The sequence below is a fragment of the Fukomys damarensis genome, unplaced genomic scaffold (genome assembly GCF_012274545.1).
Source record: "Fukomys damarensis isolate Sample0158 unplaced genomic scaffold, DMR_v1.0_HiC HiC_scaffold_11, whole genome shotgun sequence".
In the NCBI taxonomy this organism is placed as follows: domain Eukaryota; kingdom Metazoa; phylum Chordata; class Mammalia; order Rodentia; family Bathyergidae; genus Fukomys; species Fukomys damarensis.
This window is the reverse complement of record NW_022900923.1, coordinates 44,038,460-44,056,453: the sequence shown is the minus strand read 5'-3', so window position 1 is coordinate 44,056,453 and position 17,994 is coordinate 44,038,460. Positions and strand designations below refer to the sequence as shown.

The following is a 17,994-nucleotide window of genomic DNA, read 5'->3' as shown; positions in this document are numbered from 1 at the left end:
CGCCAGGCGCCCCCCTCCTCCCACGCGAGGGGCAGGTCAGTGGGGTGGGTCTGGGGGTGGGGGACCTGGCGCGCTGCGCATTTGCTGAGCCTGAGCGCGGAGAGACGGCGGAGGCCACCCAGTTACTTCTCCCCTCCCTGGGGCTGGGAGACGAAACGGGAGAAGCGGGTGATGGGGTGTCCCAGGGCCTGAGGCCCATCGGAAGTGTCCTGCCTGGGGGAGTGGGTGCGCGGCCGGCGCTGGAGCTGCCCGGAAGACCAAAGGGGCGGGGGTGTCAGGTTTTAGCAGACTCGGAAACTTTTCTGGCAAAGGGGCAGTGGACTCAGGGCTTTTCCTCCTAGCTCTGTGAGGATCTTTGAGAGAACCACAGTGCCGGGTTTGAAGAAATGGGAGAGAGTCTTGACGGGTGATTAGAGTTGATAGGAAAAGGAAACAATTCCCTTGGGCCAATTCCTGGGATTCTGATTCAACCTTTCCCGAAACGAATTGACTGAGTGTTTGGAATACTTAAAGGAACTTGTTCATTACCTGTAGAAACCTTTTAAAAAATATTTTCTTTCGTATAAGAGCCATTTTGGTGAAAAGAAACAAGGTGGATGGAGGCCTGGGGGTTCCTTTATTTAAAGAAAAGTAAGGCTGTGACAGCCAGAGAGGTGACTTGGGAGCAAGTGCATATTAATTTATGGTGTTTGGGGTTTGTTTTGCTTTGTTATTCTCTCTCTCTCTCTCTCTCTCTCTCTCTGTGTGTGTGTGTGTGTGTGTGTGTGTGTGTGTGTCTCCCTCCACTTCTTTTGTTTTTGTTCCTAAGAATTCCACTATATCCACTGCTCAGTAACCCTGGGGACAGGGGTTGCGGAGTCTACTGAAATGTGGGGGTAGAAACCAAGAGTTTAACCCTCTGTCCTTTCAAACGGAGATCACTGCCTCCTTCTATCTGACAAACTCACAGGGCCACTCACAGGGAGAGAGAAGTAGAAACAGGCCTGGCCCTGAGTCAGCCTCTGAGCTTTTTGTAGCACTGTTGACTCTCAAGGGCAGGAGTGGGCAGGCCTCTGGCTCTTAGCCTTGGTCTGGCAGGCTTGCCCCATGGCCTGGGGAGCCCTCCTACTTTCCTTTTTCTCAGGGCCTAGGGTGTTTGGGGGTCTGGGGCCTTCACTCAGTGGTCAGAGCCTCCCTGTTTATTTACCCCGTGCAGCTGCCTTGCTGTTGCTGCCCTGAGGTGATAAACAGTCACTTTCTGCAGTGGAGTAGCTGCATGGGGAGTTTGCAGCTGAATTTGTAACATACCCATTTAGGGTTCACACTTACATAATCTTGAGCTCTTCATAGGGTTCAAGAAGGGCCCTCCCTGAAGACAAACCTGCCCACCCGGTGCTGCAGGAAGATGATGCCTGCTGCCCGACATCTTCCCGGCGGGGTGGTTGGGAAGATGTGAGAATAGCACCTGCTCTGCCTCCAGATATACCAGTAGCAGCACAGGATAAGTAACAATAGAGGACGGAAAGTCAAATAGCAAATACTGCGACTGCTAACTGCCTGGGGGAAAACTCTGTGTGTAGGAGTTGTTCTGTGTGATGTGGTAACATTCTCCACTTTTTCTTCTTCCCACATAAGGTGTTCCACACAGATTCTTGTGACTTTAAGGACCAGGCGATTCAAGGTCTTCTGAGGAAGGGAGAAAATCTTGAGAAGAGAGGGGAAAGACAGCAGTTGCAGCCCTGGGACCAGCCGAGCTTGAGGCGCTGAAGGAAGCTGACAGACCCCAGCAGGAGGAGTGAAAAGGAGCCCCAGCTCCAGTTCCAAAAGATCTGAACTCACCAGAGAGGGCCCGCCTCGGGGGTCACTCCAGACTTGGGTTGGGCCTTTCTCTGGATGCCCCTTGCTCTGAGAGCGTGCTGCTGAGAACCAAAGAAGATAAGAGGCCAGACCCATTTCTTCAGGCACAGTGCAGGGCAGCCCAGGCAGGTGTCTGCACCCTTCGTGGCAGGCGGCCGCGTCTGGTGAGGAGTTTCTTGTTTCCCTGCAGCTCAGGGTGGCAGTGCTTGATGGGGCTGCCTGTTGGTGGATCAGTTTTTGCAGTGCCTGGTAGGAGCAGAGAGCCGCGGGAAGAGGTCTCGCGGCGCCCAAGCCTGGGTTCGCCCCAAGACTAAGTTCTTTCCTGAGTTAGAGAGAGAAAGAGGGAAAAGAAAGTACTCCTCTCCCCTCCTCCCTGCTCGTCATGTCCTCTAAGCCAGAGCCAAAGGACGTCCACCCGCTGAATGGGACTGGCCCCTCTCCCTCTCCCTGCTCTTCAGACGGCCCTGGGCGAGAGCCTTTGGCTGGGACCTCAGAGTTCCTGGGGCCTGATGGGGCTGGGGTGGAGGTGGTAGTAACTGAGTCTCGGGCCAACGCCAAGGGGGTCCGGGAGGAGGACGCCCTGCTGGAGAACGGGAGCCAGAGCAACGAAAGTGACGACGTCAGCACGGACCGCGGCCCTGCACCACCCTCGCCGCTCAAGGAGACCTCCTTTTCCATCGGGCTGCAAGTGCTGTTCCCCTTCCTCCTGGCAGGCTTCGGGACTGTGGCTGCCGGCATGGTGCTGGACATCGTGCAGGTAGGATGAGGGTAGGGCGGCTCCGGCCTGGGAACTTCCCCTCACCCTGACAGAAGCAGCTGCGCTTCCTCCAATCCTGTTTCCCTTTGAATCACCTTCTGCGGATTAGCACGGGAGCTGAGCAGCCCGGGGCGGTGGTCCGCAACATGCTTAACAGTAACAGAACTGGCTCCAAAGTCGGGGCTGGAGGAGGACAGGTGACCAGGCTGTGGCTCACCGAGTTTCCTGAGCTCTGGCACTCAGGGAGAGATGTCCAGATGGGTGTCCTTACAACTTCTTTCCCCTTCACTTGGGGTTTCAAGGATACCCATGGTAGAAAGCTCAGTTTCAAGTCTCTCCTCCATTCCCCTGCTGGGCAGGAATTTGTTTCTGTGCCAAGAGGGTCTCAGATGAAATGAAAAATCTTGTAAAGGCCCTTGGTGTTGCTTATCTTCTTGCAATCTTGGCATAGTCTACTTGGGGAGTGGGGGTGGGCACATGCTGTCTGATGCCTGATGGGGGAGTTGGCGTAACAAGACCTAAAAGAGCTGATTATTGCCATAAATGGGAACAGAGTGCCAGCGGGCTAGGCAGGAGGCAGAGCTGCCTCTCCTCTTTGCCCTTCACCTGTCTGTTATCAAAGAGGTCTCTTCATGAGGGCCCAGGTAGAAAGAAGGGTAGGAGCAGGGACAATGTGGGAGCTCAGAGCCAGGGACCTGCTATGTTGAGCGTATTATGACTTAGGACTCTCCAACCCAGGGCCTCTAGCTTGGGGAGCTAAAGTTTTGCTTCTGAGTAAATATTTAAGCATGGACGACACACACAGTCTTCAGATGGGCTAGGTTTGTCTGAGTTAATCAGCAGTGTGTATCAAGTTCCTTCCAAGTGCTAGCTTTGTCCTGGGTATTCAGAGAAATACAAAAGCCGGATGGGATCCGGCTTATGCCCTTTGGGATCCCCAGTTTTCCCTGACTATGACGTCTCCTAAAAGAACATGAGGCCCATTGTCGCCTCCCCTGTGCCAAGACAACACTATAAACCGAGCATATGGCATTGTAGTAACTGCTGGTAGAGCTCACTGGGCACGTTTCCCAGGGGGCTGTAGGTGGTTGATTCCAGGTGGCTCTTTCCATAGTGTCCACGTAGACCTTGAGCCCTTCAGGAAAACCCTGCACCTTTGTTTGCTAGTGAGTATGGTGTTTGTGGCACTCCTGGTACTGCCGCCCCTCTCCTCAAACCTGTTACTCGAGGACTATTATTCCTATATGGCAGTGAGGAAGCCAGCCTAGAATTGTAGATTCCTAGCGAGCAAGGGGAGGAAGAAAAGAAGAAATGAGGCTGGGCTTCACTTTTCCACCTCTTCTATCCCTTTCCTGTGGCCTTCATTTTCTTGTTCTCAAAGTTTTTAAGTTCTGGGTTGGCACCCACAGTGAGGGGTGCAGGGTTGGGGGTGTAGCTCAGTGGTGGAGAGCTCACCTAGCATATGCAAGGCCCAGAGTTCAATTCCCTGGCATCCAAAAGGAAGGGGAAGGGTACAGGGCCAGGCTAGTAATGACCTGGGGAGAGTTATTTTTCTGAGGAGCATTTCGGCAGCTTTCTTGTAGGCCTGTGAGGTAAGAAACAGATCCTCCCTGCTTTGTAGATAGGAAAACAGTGACTTAGAGAGATGAGATAACTTGCCTCTAGCCATCTGTCCCCAGCACACCTGTCGAATTAATCTCTGTGACCTTCAGCGCGTCCATAGTTTGGCAATTGGTTGAAGTCTTTGAGGAGCCTGCTGTCCTTGTCTTGACCTGAAGAAAGGGTTACTGGGATATGGAGCAAATGGAGATGGCTTCTGAGGTGAGCAAGAACAGAAGTTCGTAGAGGGGTAGGGAGCAGTTCACCCCACCCCTCACACATATCTCATGGTCCTGGAGCTGGAAGAGCCTCCCGACATCTTGCCCTGTGCCTGTGACCCAGGGCTGAGGCTGTAGGGTACTTCTCGGCTCCCCATCGTGCCCACAGAGGCTGGCATTTGTCCTCAGTGTGGCAGCTCAGTTCACCCGAGCTCTGGCCGGTGGGTGTGGGTGACAATGGCTGATCTGTCCTTACCCCAGCCTTCCCACCACAGCAGGGCAGGGCAAGGCCTGCAGACAGCTGCTGCAGGATCGAGGGTAGGGGGATCAAGACATGCAAGCACAGCAAGAGTCTTATCCCACATCCGGGGGAGGGAAGAGTGACTGACACCTCAGATGCAGGAGGAGCAGGGTGCTTTCTAAGGATTCACACTGTGTCTTTCCTTTAAGATGGCCTTCAATGGGACAGAGGCCAGAGGAGCCTAAGAGACAGGTGGCCGTAGAGGGTCCCAGTGTCACAGCAGCTGAGCCCAAGTCTGTGTGGGCCCAGTGCAGGTGCCAGAAGCTGCTCTGAAGACCTGGTCTCTTCCCAGAACGCCTATTTCTGTCCCTTCTTACCTGTCCTCGGCTCCACGTGCACAGCAGCCTCTGCAGTGAAATAAGGGGCCGGGGTGCTTGCCAGAGTAGCAGAAGGATAAATGGGCTGCATTGGCTTCAACTTGTCCACCATGGCCCAGTTTCCTGTGTCATTTGGGAGAGAAACAGCCTTGGGCCCAATGTTGACTTCAGAGAGGCATTGATTTTTTTTTTTTTTTTTTTGGTACTGAGAATTGAACTCAGGCTCTTGTGCTTGCAAGGCAGGAGACGGAACCACTGAGCTACATCCCCAGCCCAGGCATTGGATGTTTTGAGAGGCTGAGACAGGAGGATCAAAAGTTTGAGCTCAGTAACTTAGAGACTTAGTGAGACCCTATCACACACACAAAAGAAGTCCAGCGTGTGGATGTATTTCATGCAGATGTCGTTCGGCGTGAAGGCCTGGGTTCAATCCCCAGTAATGAAAGGGGGTAGGGGGTTGAGTAGGGAGCTCCACACTGTGATGCTTTGTGCCCAGCCCCCACATCTCACTCCCTTTTATGGCAGCCACCGTGAGGAGTGGGGCTGGCAGGAGGTGCAACCTCCATTAAAATTCCCTCCTGCATTAATGTAGGGTTCTCTCTGGCCCTCACTTGCTAAATAGGCCCTCTCTCCTAAGCCCACTCTTCTCTGTGTATTCAGAATCCTCTACTGAGAAAGCGAATGGCTGCGTGGCCTTGGGGAGGGAGGCTGTGAGAGGGAAGCTGTCCTTTTGCTGCGGCCCGCTCCTGTGGCCACCACATTCCTGAGCAGGACACTCAGGTCCCGTCTCCCTTGACCACCCTTCTGCTTTGCCCATGGCTTCCTCGTGCGTGTTCTCAGAATCCCATTTGCTTTTCTCAGATCTTGTTCAGCCCTGTATACTCAGGTGTTGCTGCTGGGGAAAGCTCACAGGTGGAGGCTGGGGTCACTGTGATCTTACCTGACTCCAGCCCGGCTTCCCAGGCCTGCTTACAGACTGTCTGTAGCTTGTACCTGGGAGTTTAAGTCTTACTGCCTTTTCGTGGGCCTCACTTCCTTCCTTCCTTGCCACTACCTTCCTGGAACAGAAGACTTAGCCTGAAGGCAGTGTATAGGGCTCCGGAGGTGGGATGGAAGGCGGGGTTGGATGTACAAGGAAGAGGTACCAGCAGGACCACTGAGGCCTGACACTTAGGGTGTTCGCTGTGAATCAGGATGTGTTTTGAGTGTGAGGGGTGCAGTTTTATCCCTTACTTTCAGAATATCCGGATCTAATAAGTCACTGGCCCCAAAGAAAGAGAAAGAAGGGCTGCAATTCTGAGGAGCCCTGAAAATCTGTAATTCCCCCGCCACCCCTCCCCCGACAGTGTAGGGCTTCCTGGACCCTTCTCCATTGCCAGCAGAGCAGGAAGTTGTGTGTGGCAGCTGGGCCAGTGGCTTGGCTGACTGGTTTGACTTCAGGGGCAGACACTCCCAGCCAGGATGAACAGGATGGGCCTGAATTAGGCCAGAGGAGGAAGAAGAGCTACTCACTGTCTGCCCCACCCCATGCTACCCACTGCTAATCTCGGGAGCACACTGTCTCCCTGGAGTCCTGCGTGGGCGGTGTATCACAGCCTCCCCTGCCTGCGCTGCGTCTTCAGACCGTTCTGTGGGTAAAGGAAGTGGGTGCGTAGGAATTGTCTGCTGCGGCCCAAGTGCCAGCTGGGGCTCTGCTGGCCTGGGGTCAGGCAGTATGAGCTCCGGGCTGTGTGCTGTGAGGTTCGGGAAGCCTTGCACAGGGGCGCAGGGCCCGGAGTGTGCCTGCTCACTCCCTCACCTGTCTGTCTCAGCTCATCTCCAGGAAATCCCCACACTTCCAGTCCTCCTGCAGTTGAAAAGAGTGTGTGTGTGTGCTGGGAGGTGGAGAGATTCCAGGGTATGTATAGTGGCAGCCAGAGGGGCTTAGCGGGCTTTATATATTTTCTTAGTAATAAATACAAGCAGAAGTCCTTACAAACAATTCAGAAATATTCACTACCTACACTTGGAATGTTTCCTTCGAGCCATTTCTCTGCCAGATCATGCCCATTATATTCATCTGTCTGGAGGGCTGAGTGAGTTTGCATGCGGCTGGTAGCTGGGGAGCGGCTAGGGCATAGGATTTGGGCCGGATGTGTGCTGTGCTCTGAGGGGACCCTCAAGAGCCCACTGTTGGCACCTGAGAGGAAGGGAACGCTCCTCCTCTTTGGAGCTCCTGTCCAGCAGGGAAGGAAGGACAAGACAAAGCCAAGAGAGGCTGCAGCTACAGGGAGCTCGAGCCCAGGATAGGCATCGGCTGTGTCTAAAAGTTCCCTGGGTTCCCCGAGGCCCATGGGCTCGCTGGGGCTCCTGTAGAGGTGAGAAGGGGCTGGCTCTCCCTGGGCTGCCTGAAAGCTCTCGGGAACTGCTGTGGAGGTGGGGCGCCTTCTCTTCTCAGCAGTTAGCAGAGAGGCTGCCCAAGAGGAGTCCTGAGAAGAGTTCTGGGTCCAGGAGCTCAGACAAGTGTGTGCTTCAGCCTTGATGAAATGAGCCCTTCCCTGAGGTCCTGTTAGGGCTGCGCTGCATAAGGGCGTGCACCCCACCCACACACACTCCAGAAACTTGGGTGAGAAAAGAAGGCCCTTTCCGTGTGGGACTACCCAGTGTCCAGCCCCCTTGGACAGTCTTGTTCTATTATTTTAAAAAAAAAAGCCCACATAAGAAAATTTCCCATTTTAACCAGTTTTAGTGTGTGATGTGTATTCCTAGTATTGTGCAACAGGTCTTCAGAACTTTGTCATCTTCCCCAACAGAAACTATACCCATTAAAGCGCTGGCCACCTTCCCTTCTCTTCCCAGTCCCAGTGTTCGCCTACTTACAGATGATTCAGATACGTGGACTCCCCGTACAGTCTCACCTTTTTGTGACTGGCATGACTGACTCTACATTAAGCAGCATGCCCTTGAGATTCACCCATGTCATTGCATGTGACAAGACTTCTTTCATTTTTACAGCTGAGTATGATTCTGCTGTACGGATGGAGCACATTTTGTTTATCATTCCATCAGTTGATGGACACTTAGGTTGCTCCCACTTCGTGGTTGTTGTGAATAGTGGTGCTGTGAACATTGGAGTGCACATCTCTCCAAGAACCTGCTCTCAGTTTTTTTGGGTAGGAGCCTAAGAGGTGGGATTGCTGGGTCATATGGCAGTTCTATTTTTACTTTTTAAGGAACTGCCATTCTGCTTTTCATAGTAGTTACAACACTTACAATCCCATTAGCAGTGCAGTGCGGGATGGCTCCAGTCTTCACAGCCCTTGCCAGCACTTACTTTCTTTTGTTGTTGTTGTCATTGTATTGGTTTTTTGAGACAGGGCCTCACTATGTAGTTAAGACTGACCTGGAACTCACTGTGTACTCCAGGCTGGTCTCAAACTCACAGTGATCCTCCTGCCTCAGCCTCCTGAGTGCTGGGATTACAGATGTGCACCACCACGCCCAGCCTAACACTTGTTTTCTATTTGTTTGTTTGCTTATTTTCTAATAGCCATCCCAATGAGTATGAGGAGCCACCTCACTGTCTCTTTGATTTGTACCCTTGCTCTTTAGCAATAGAGCAGCAGTGCTGGAATTGCAGTTAGTCTGTCTGGCCCCACGATGGGCCACTTTGGCCGGAAGTGTGATAACTTGCTAACTTGTCTGAGGTCCCTGCCCGGGTCTACGTGAGGAGATCTGTTAGAAATAGCGTGGGGCTCTTTCCCACGTCCCTCGTAGGAACCCTGAGGCTCTCATTCCACTGCCCTGGCTCATGACAGCACTTTGCCTCCAGACCAACCTGCCCACATTTGCCAGATCCAGCTTCTCCTTCCTCTCTAAACCTGGAGGCTTTTCATTCTTAAAACAAATAAAGAGAAAGAAAGGAAACTACATTGCCCATCAGCACCAGGGAAGCTACACAGTCCCCACCTTTTCTTCAAGTACTCAGTTTCCACCATGACTAAAGGGGCTTTCAAATAGCCAATCCTGGCTCCTGCATTTTTCCCTCCTAGCATTAACTGGCCTCTCCATTTCCTCAAGTACAGAGACTAGAGCCCGAGCCTCTAGGCCAGGGATCTTCCTTCAGGGGTGCACTTGCTTGTACTAGCTCGGGAGTTGGGGAAGGTGTGTAGGGTAAGAGAGTGCAGAGGAGGGACAAAAAGCCCCTTGCAAACCAGGCTTTTTCCAGCCTGGGACACAGTCTGGATTCAGAGCCTGGTCAGGAGAGTGGCTGAGGCCCAAAGCCTGCGCAGATAGAAACCAAACAAATGCTCTAATCTCCCAGCCCCAGCCCCGTGGAGCCCAGCTCTCCACAGCTGAGACAACACCGTCCAAGGCCGAGGCCACAGAGAAACTGGACTGAAGGCAAGGGGCCGCTGGGGGTGTGATTTGAAGGGGAGTTGCAAAGGAGTTCTGGGGCACAAGCCAGCTTGAGGTGGCTCAGCGTGAGCCAGGCTAGAGGTCTCCCCTATTCTAGGGCCAGGAAGGGGAACTGTGTTGTTTGGAAACCATGGGCTTGCTTTGCTCCCAAGGCCCTTGGAGAGGAGGCCAGTGTGCTCGTGCCCTGCTGATCCATTTCCTCCTCAAGCTCCTGACCCCACACTGTCCAATCAGTCCCAAAGCCAGCCCCTTGGGGCACTGAAATTCCTGGGCTCTGTTTTCACCTTGTAGCACTGGGAGGTCTTCCAGAAGGTGACAGAGGTCTTCATCCTGGTGCCGGCACTGCTGGGGCTCAAGGGGAACCTGGAAATGACTCTGGCATCGAGGCTGTCCACCGCTGTGAGTGTCCTGGCTGGGAGGAGGGGCCACAGAGAGGACGTGGGGCCACACAGAGCCAGAACCTGGGAGATGGCCGCTCAGCTGCCCAGACCTGGAGCACAGGGCTGGAGTGAGAAGGGAGATCCCAGGCTGGGCGTCCTACTCGTGGGCAGGGGCTTCCTGCCCAAAGTGGTTCCCGGGCTCCATTTCTGGATGTCCTGGCCGTCCCTGGATGCCTGCCCCACCCCCTGCTTCGAAACCTGCCTCGTGACTGTTTGTGCAGCTTTGACAGGCGGGCATCATGCTGGTCCCTCCACCCGCACAGGTGGGGGCCTCCTCTGATCTCCAGCCCTACTCTGCAGCTGGGCCGGAGCAGAGCCAGGCCCTCCCAGCCTCCCTCCCAGCCGTCCCATTCCCTGTGCAGCTTGTTCTTTAAGGGAATAGATGGGGAGGGGCTGCTCACCAGTCCCACCTCCCACAACTCCTCAGATCGGCCATGACCTTGCAGGGACTGACCCAGATACAGGGCCGTGGAGTGGTAAAACTCAAGAGGGCGAAGATGTCCGTGCCTGGCCAAGAGTCTGGAGGAGGGCCAGCCAGCCTAACCCACACCAGCGTGCTCCTCCCCAGACACCTGGGCCCGCCACTGACCTGTCCTTTCCTAGGATAGCACATCGGGTTCTGGGCCAGAGCTTGGGATGTTCTGACCCATACAGGAGTGGGCTGCCCAGATAGGCAAAGCAAAGGATGGAATCTGCTGCTTCCCCTGCATCCTGGGAGGAAGAGAGACGCAGCTGCCTTGGGAGCATCCTTCCTGCCCGCTTGCAGCTGCAGGCACTCAGACTCCATCTTCTTCTCTCCCACTCTGGGCCTCCGACCCTACTCACATTTTTAGCACTTTCATCTTCTGGTCCCGGAGTCTTAGGCCACATGTACTGCCTCTTAATCCAGGCAAGGATCTAACCGTGTAGCCCAGGCCTTTTCTAGCCTGGAGCTCCAGCCCCTCACGCTCCCTTCCCCAGGCCAACATCGGACAAATGGATACACCCAAGGAGCTCTGGCGGATGATCACTGGGAACATGGCCCTCATCCAGGTGAGACAGCAGGGATGGGTGGACCGCGCTTTCCCCATAGTCAGGATCTCTAAAAGACTGATTTGGGCCTGAGTCAGTCTCCTGCCAAGTAGCTCTGGTAGGCAGCCGAGTTACTGGCTAAGATGTCCCACTCTAGGCCCTCAGAGATCCTGGCAGTAGGAGCAGACTCAAGAGTGCTGAAGTAACCTCAAATAGTCCCACCTCCCCAGGAGGCCACACAGGTCCCAAGATTGGCCGTCTTCCTACTGGAGCCCCAGGTTGTGACTCTAACCCCTGTCCCTAGAGCACCACTCATTCAGCCAGTAATGTGTCCTGGGCTCCTGCAGGGTGTGCTGCCCATTACTAGCGTCTGGTGTGAAACTAAATAAACAGAGACATCCGTCCAGCCTGTCTCCTAGGGCTGCTGAGGGTTCAGTGACCTCAGCTAAGAAGCCGTGCACATCACCACGCCTCTCCTCAGGTGCAGGCCACGGTCGTGGGCTTCCTGGCGTCCATCGCCGCCGTCATTTTTGGCTGGATCCCTGATGGCCACTTCAGTATCCCACATGCCTTCCTACTGTGTGCCAGCAGTGTGGCCACAGCCTTCATTGCCTCCCTGGTGCTGGGTAAGGAAGGGAAGGGGCACTGGAGTCAGGAGGGCTGCCCTGAAGGTGTGGACTGCACCTGGCTTCCCCGCTCCCTCCTTTGGTCTGTAGGCGCCCCTTTCTCTCTTCTCACCCTGCCTGGCCCACCTCCTCTTCTCACCAGGCATGATCATGATTGGAGTCATCATTGGCTCCCGAAAGATTGGGATCAACCCAGACAATGTGGCCACACCCATCGCTGCCAGCCTGGGCGACCTCATCACCTTGGCGCTGCTCTCGGGCATCAGCTGGGGACTCTACTTGGAACTGAGTGAGGCTGAGGCCACCAGGAGTGGCTTGGGTGGACTCCGGGGTAGAACCGGGAGAGACAGTAGTCACTTTGCAAATGTGCAAGGATGTTTTTCTATGTTCATTTGGTTTGAACAGTTTGTCCTGATACCTGATCTTAAGAGGGGAGAGGCCAGGCACTGATTTCAAATCCATTCCAGCAACAGGGGTTCTGGGAGAGTTTCATACATACATTCTTGCTTGGTCCTGTAGATCTTGCTTCTCTTGAGCAGGTGAGGCAGAAAGGGTAAAGGAAAGGAACTGGGGCTGGAATCTGCAGACTAAAGAAGGGGTGGGAAATGGTGATTGCTGGGGTCAAATCAAGAGACTTGGAGTCCAGACTCTGCCCTTCATAAATTCAGTGCCTGAGTAGCTGTGTCTACCTTGGTGTCCTCCTCTACAAAATGGATGTGGCTGCCCCATCTACCTCCTTGGCCCACAGCAACCATCAAATGGGGCAGTGTGCTGACAGACATTTAGTGTAGCGTTGCTGTCGGTCCACCGGGGCATTTGCAGGCTGAGCCCGGGGTGGTTGGCACAGGGAGGCACAGTGTTCATCTCCTTCTGGTCTTTACCCTCTCAGATCACTGGCGATACATCTACCCCCTGGTGTGTGCCTTCTTTGTGGCCCTACTGCCTGTCTGGGTGGTGCTGGCACGACGAAGCCCAGCCACGAGGGAGGTGTTATATTCAGGCTGGGAGCCTGTCATCATTGCCATGGCCATCAGCAGGTAGGCTGGGCCCTGAGTGTGCACCCCCGCCCTGCCGTGGACTCTGGGGGACCAGAGCAGACACTAGTAATGCGTCTCATGGTGTGTCAGGCACATGTCTTTCCGTTGCAAGTGACGGGAGCTATCTGAATTGGGATTCATTCCAAGCAGAATGTATTGGCCAAGGGAACTAAGAAAACAGCTGGATTCAGGGGCACATACACTATCATCAGGGCCCCCAGGACTCTCTTTCTCTCTCCTCTGCTTTTCTCTAAGATGGCCTACAGCCCAGGCTCATTCTTTGCTGATCTCCCAATTCCAGTGGGAATAGAGGGATTCTTTTCTCCTCAGTGCCACAAAGTATCAGAGTAGAATTTGATTGGTTCTCATCTGGTCACATGTCAATCCCTGAACCAATCCCTACGGCCCTGGCCATGCAGTAGTCTTGAGTGGATCGTCTGGAGTCCAGCTATCATTGAATCAAGGTCATCTGGACCACAGTGACTGAGTTTAAGAGAGGTGGTTCCCTGAGGAGGAGCCCAGTACTGGTAGCAGAAAGGGAAATGACTGCCAAGGAGACAGAATGCCAGAGGTCATCATGGGCAGGGCAGTCCTGTGGGCATCTCCTCAAGCGAACTTGGAGGGCAAGCACAGGAGGTGGCTGCCTAACCTTGCACCACCAGCTGGGACTGGGTTCACTTTGCCAAGTCAAGAGGTTATGAGCAGCAACTGCTTCTGGCAAAGGACTGAAAAATGAGGAAGCCCCCAGGCCTCCCTTTGTCCCCAAGACTGAATGGGCCTGTGCCTCTCATTCCAAAGACCAGAGCAGAATCCCTCAACAATCTTTGTGTCATTTTGTCTTTGTCTCTAGCGTGGGAGGCCTCATCTTAGACAAGACTGTCTCGGACCCCAACTTTGCAGGGATGGCTGTCTTCACACCTGTGATTAATGGTAAGATCCTGGCACCAGGGGAAAAGTGGGGCAGAGGACTTGGTGGCTGGTTTCTGTTTTTTCTGGGTTCCCACAGGCAGGAGAATATAGCTCAAAGCTCAAGACTTTCAGGAAGGGAATGCTTACAAGGTGGCAGCAGGGTAAAAGGACTGAAAAGGGATGTCAAGGTACCCAGAGGTTGGCAACAATGGAGACCTTCAGGGCTGGGGGACCTGGGAATTATGTTGCAGGAGCCCAGCAAGGGCTTACCTCTGCCCCCAGCAGGGGCAAGGCCCTGACCACTCTCTCTCACCTTCTGATCACCTGCTGCTGCCTCCCACTGCATAGACTTGAATAGAAGCACCCAGCGGGAAGACTGGGGTTGCAGCTTGGAGAAGTAGAGCTCCCAGGCTCAGGCAAGGCTGAGCGGAGCAGGAAGTACGCAGAGTAACCAGCACAGTTCCAGGGAGAGGTACCCAATTCCAGAGTTCAGAGCTCAAACCTGCTACTTGAAACTGGTTACCAGAACCAGCCCGTGAGCTCTCGGAGTAGTGGAGCAGATGAGGCAAGCAGGGCCTTGTTCCCTGTGCTGTTTGCGCACAGTAGCGGTAGAGTTGGCAGTCCTGAGCCTGCAGATCCGTGGGCCAGTGCAGCTGAGCCTGGATGATATGTGTGCCTTTGAGAGGCAGGGACTGGAGCTGGTGGGCTGTGTCCGTGCTGTCATACTCACAGTTGCACTGTAGAAAGGAAGACAGGAGCCTTTCCTAGTGTCTCAGTCTTCCCTTGGGGACTTGAGATTGGGCCTAAATGAAGACAGCGGACAGCGGTGCCAAGACAAGAAGGCAGGTCATTTCCCCGCCCCTTCTCACTGCCCTGAGTCTGAGTCCTGTGTGTCTCTGCAGGTGTTGGGGGAAATCTGGTGGCGGTGCAGGCCAGCCGCATCTCCACCTTCCTGCACATGAATGGGATGCCCGGGGAGAACTCTGAGCAGACTCCTCGCCGCTGCCCCAGCCCTTGCACCACTTTCTTCAGTCCTGGTAATGCCAGGTTCTCAGCCTGTCCCGAATTTCTCTTGCAGTCCTGGAGGGAAGAAGCAGCTGGGGCCTAGGTCCAGGGTTCTCCTGTGCTGGGCTCTGCCAGCTGCTCCAGTTGTCTTTCCCGGGATACCCTGGTAATGGGGACCAGGGATGGAAAGACAGGGGACAGTGAGCTGCCTGCAGCCCTGAAATATGGCTGGGCCCTCCTAAGCAGGACCTTCGTGGGCCACGACTCTTCTCCCTGTCCCTGTCCTTGTCATACTCTCTCCCCCAACCCAGATGTAAATTCCCGCTCGGCCCGGGTCCTCTTCCTTCTCGTGGTCCCAGGACACCTGGTGTTCCTCTACACCATCAGCTGCATGCAGGGTGGGCATACCACCCTCACCCTCATCTTCATCATCTTCTACATGACCGCTGCACTGCTCCAGGTATGGGCCGGCCCGGGGCAGGCACAGGGAGGGTGGGAGAGGAGGCCCAGGCTCAGCCATTACATGCCACGCCGTAGCCCCTCTCTCCCTGGGTCTGGGTGGACAGAGTTTACGAGAACAGATGGTGTGTGGCTCCAGCAGACTCACTAACGTGCTGTGTGACTTTGGTCCAGTGTTTTCTCTTCTCTGAGCCTCGGCGTTAGGTCTGCAAATTGAGAGGAATGGGCCAGAGGTGGTCGTTCAGGTCGATGGCCGTAGGGTGCTCAGCAGGTGGGCTTTGGCAGCCACCTCCATTGGTTGCCGCAGAGCTCTGCTTGGCTCTGCTTAGTGTGCTGGGCTTCATTTAGGTAAAGGGTTCATGACAAGATGTCAGGACCACTGCACTAGATGATCCGTCCACCCTATTACTACTTTTTATTTAGTTGGTCTTGTATTTTTTGGCGGGGGGGAGGATTGAAGGCAGAGTCTCCCTTTGTATTTCAGGCTGGCCCTGAACTCATTGTGTACCTAGGCTGGCCTCAAACTCCCAGCAATCCTCCTGCCTCAGCCTCTGAGTGCTGGGACTACAGACATGCGCCACCATGCCCAGCTTAGCTAGTCTTCTGTTGATGAACTTTGTCCCTGCAGGTCCCAGTCCCCAGCTATAGAACGGCTGTGTGCAAGGGCTGGCTGAGAGTCGACCATACGCTCTTGCCTGGCGGCGTGTACCCAGGCCGCCTGCTCCCTCGCACGTTGGGTCACGTGAGCCCTGTTGGGAAAGGAGAAGGGGCAATGCCAAGGTGTGTAGTATAGGTTTTCGGCTCCTCCCTTGGCCCAGGTTAAAAGGAGAAGTCTTGGCTCCATTGCCCGTCATGAGTGCCCACGGGGACACGCTGGCCACCGCTGTCTCCTCTAGACCTGTGGAGGAGCAGAGCGTGACACTTGATCCCCTGGAAAGTCTTCCTGATCCCTTTGCCGCTACCTCCCAGTCTCGCGTCTGGGGCTGCTCAGGAGACCAGTGTGAGGACAGCTGCTGCCATTCCCGTCCTGGGGCACCTCTCGAAGGGCCTCTGGCCACGCTCTCTACTGGGGACTCTTCTGCAGCTGCCAGAAAGAGTGTGGAGTTGGGGGGTCTCCATCCAGGGCCAGGGCCCCAGGAGTACGAGTCAGCTGTACGCAGGGCAAGGGAGTGGGGAGGGCGCCGGGGGGCTGTGACCCCTGACTTCCTTGGAGAGAGGACAGGAAAGCCACCAGGGTAGCCTAAAAATAGGTATCCACTGTGGCTTCTGGTGCGTAGCAGCTCTGGGTCCCTTAGGGCAGAATTTCCATCCTGCAGTATTTTCACAGTAGAGTCAAGAGTAAAACTTGCCACCTGGCATGGTGTCACACACTTGTAACCCCAGCTGCTTGGGAGGTTGAGGTAGGAGGATCTGAGGTTCAAGGCCAGGCAGGGCAACTTAGCAAAGACCCTATCTTAAAAAACAAACAAATAAAAGGAAAACCACCTAGATGACTGTGTTGGGATTTAAACTTTAGAAACCATTTCATTCTCACACAGACATAGTCATTTAGACACGGGCCGATGCCAAGCTGGATTCTAGATCAGGTATACCGTCAATCCCAAACCATAAATCTTGTTAAAATGCAAGTTCTGACTCAGGCAGTGGAGCCTGCGTTTCTGACAAGCCCCCAGCTAAAGTTAATGCTGCTGGTCCCGAGCCCATTAGCAAGATTATGTCCAGATCCTTAATTAACTGTAGGGATTGTAGGTAAGCAAGGGAACAGATTTGTAAAAAATAAACAAATAAGCAGCAAACGATCCAAAATGTATTTTGACTTGCTCTGCACTGGCACAGTAGACAGTTTTGTTTTGCTAGGACCAATGTTAAGCCTGCATTCTTTGACAGCAGAACAGGAAGGGTCAGGAGAAAGCCAGCTTACTCAGACAACTGTCCCTACAGCAGCCTCAAACAATCTCCCTGTCCCACTCTGCCCAGAGAAGAAAGCTCTGTAGGAAAGGCTGAGTCCAAACGCCAGTCCCCTGCCAGGATCCTGGGGAGACCAACCTGGCAGGAAGTGGAGTGACCCAGGATTAAAAGCAAGAATGCTAAATTCCTGCCGGGGAGGATCTAGATCAGGAAGCCCCTGGTTTGATGAACTTGGGAGCCGAATGCCGTGCTGAGATGAGTGACCCCACCCATAGCAACTTCTTCCTCTGTAAGGAGCTCTTGTTTTTCCTGTTGGTAACTGTAGGGTAGGAGAACAGAGGGAGGCCTCTGGGTGGGAAGGTAAGCTGTCTCAGCCCAAGGATGCGGTTGGCCAGGGCTTGTGATGCACGGACTGGTCCCATCATGTGGCCTCTGGCTCCCCCTGGAGAGAGGCGATGGCTCCAGACAGGGCCTTCTGTCCCCAGGTGCTGATCCTCCTGTACATCGCAGACTGGATGGTGCACTGGATGTGGGGCCGAGGCCTGGACCCAGACAACTTCTCCATCCCGTACTTGACTGCTCTGGGGGACCTGCTTGGCACTGGGCTCCTGGCACTCAGCTTCCATGTCCTGTGGCTTATTGGGGACCGAGACACAGATGTCGGGGACTAACTTGGCCACTCCACCTTTTCCCCGTCCCTCTGCACTTTCTATTTGATTATTTTCTTTTGTTCTCCTGTCCCTACCCCACCCCACACTCCCACATCTTTCGAGGACTTCACTTTGATACCAAATTCTCATTATTTTCAATGGGAATTTTTATACATTGAGCCACGTTTGGATAGCAAGAATTCAGGAAGGACAGATGGACTGACATAAGCAGTACAAGTAGATTTCTGAGACAATCACCAAGTGCAATTTCATGGTGGGTGCCTCCCGACTGAGGTGGATTGGGGCGGGGGGTTTCTGTCTGAGATCTGGGGACATTGGGTTTAGCTTTAGCAACCTCAGTCTTGGCCCTAACGAGAAATCCTTTCTGAGTGGGCTGTGGTTATTTGGTTTTGTTGTTTTCTTTGTTCTTTTTCGTTGAACAGAGGAATAAGTAACACTTTCCCTCAACACACACACACACACACACACGCACACACACACACACACACACACACACACACAC

The 17,994-nt window shown here is 54.1% G+C and overlaps 1 protein-coding gene across 2 annotated transcripts in view; it reads left to right on the top strand.

The window, feature by feature from the left end:
* Positions 1–17,955, top strand: part of Slc41a1 (solute carrier family 41 member 1) — an 18,580-nt gene extending 625 nt beyond the window's left edge. The window contains exons 1-11 of one of the 2 annotated variants that reach the window (XM_010613077.1): positions 1–35; positions 1,615–2,593; positions 9,718–9,825; positions 10,827–10,898; positions 11,359–11,503; positions 11,646–11,792; positions 12,393–12,540; positions 13,391–13,470; positions 14,352–14,486; positions 14,766–14,914; positions 17,307–17,955. In XM_010613077.1, the coding sequence (XP_010611379.1) occupies positions 2,219–2,593; positions 9,718–9,825; positions 10,827–10,898; positions 11,359–11,503; positions 11,646–11,792; positions 12,393–12,540; positions 13,391–13,470; positions 14,352–14,486; positions 14,766–14,914; positions 17,307–17,492 (1,545 nt within the window). In that variant the 5' untranslated portion in view covers positions 1–35; positions 1,615–2,218 and the 3' untranslated portion in view covers positions 17,493–17,955. The remainder of the gene's footprint in view (positions 36–1,614; positions 2,594–9,717; positions 9,826–10,826; positions 10,899–11,358; positions 11,504–11,645; positions 11,793–12,392; positions 12,541–13,390; positions 13,471–14,351; positions 14,487–14,765; positions 14,915–17,306) is intronic. The other variant, XM_010613078.3, reaches the window with a different exon arrangement.
* The last annotated feature ends 39 nt before the right edge of the window (positions 17,956–17,994 follow it).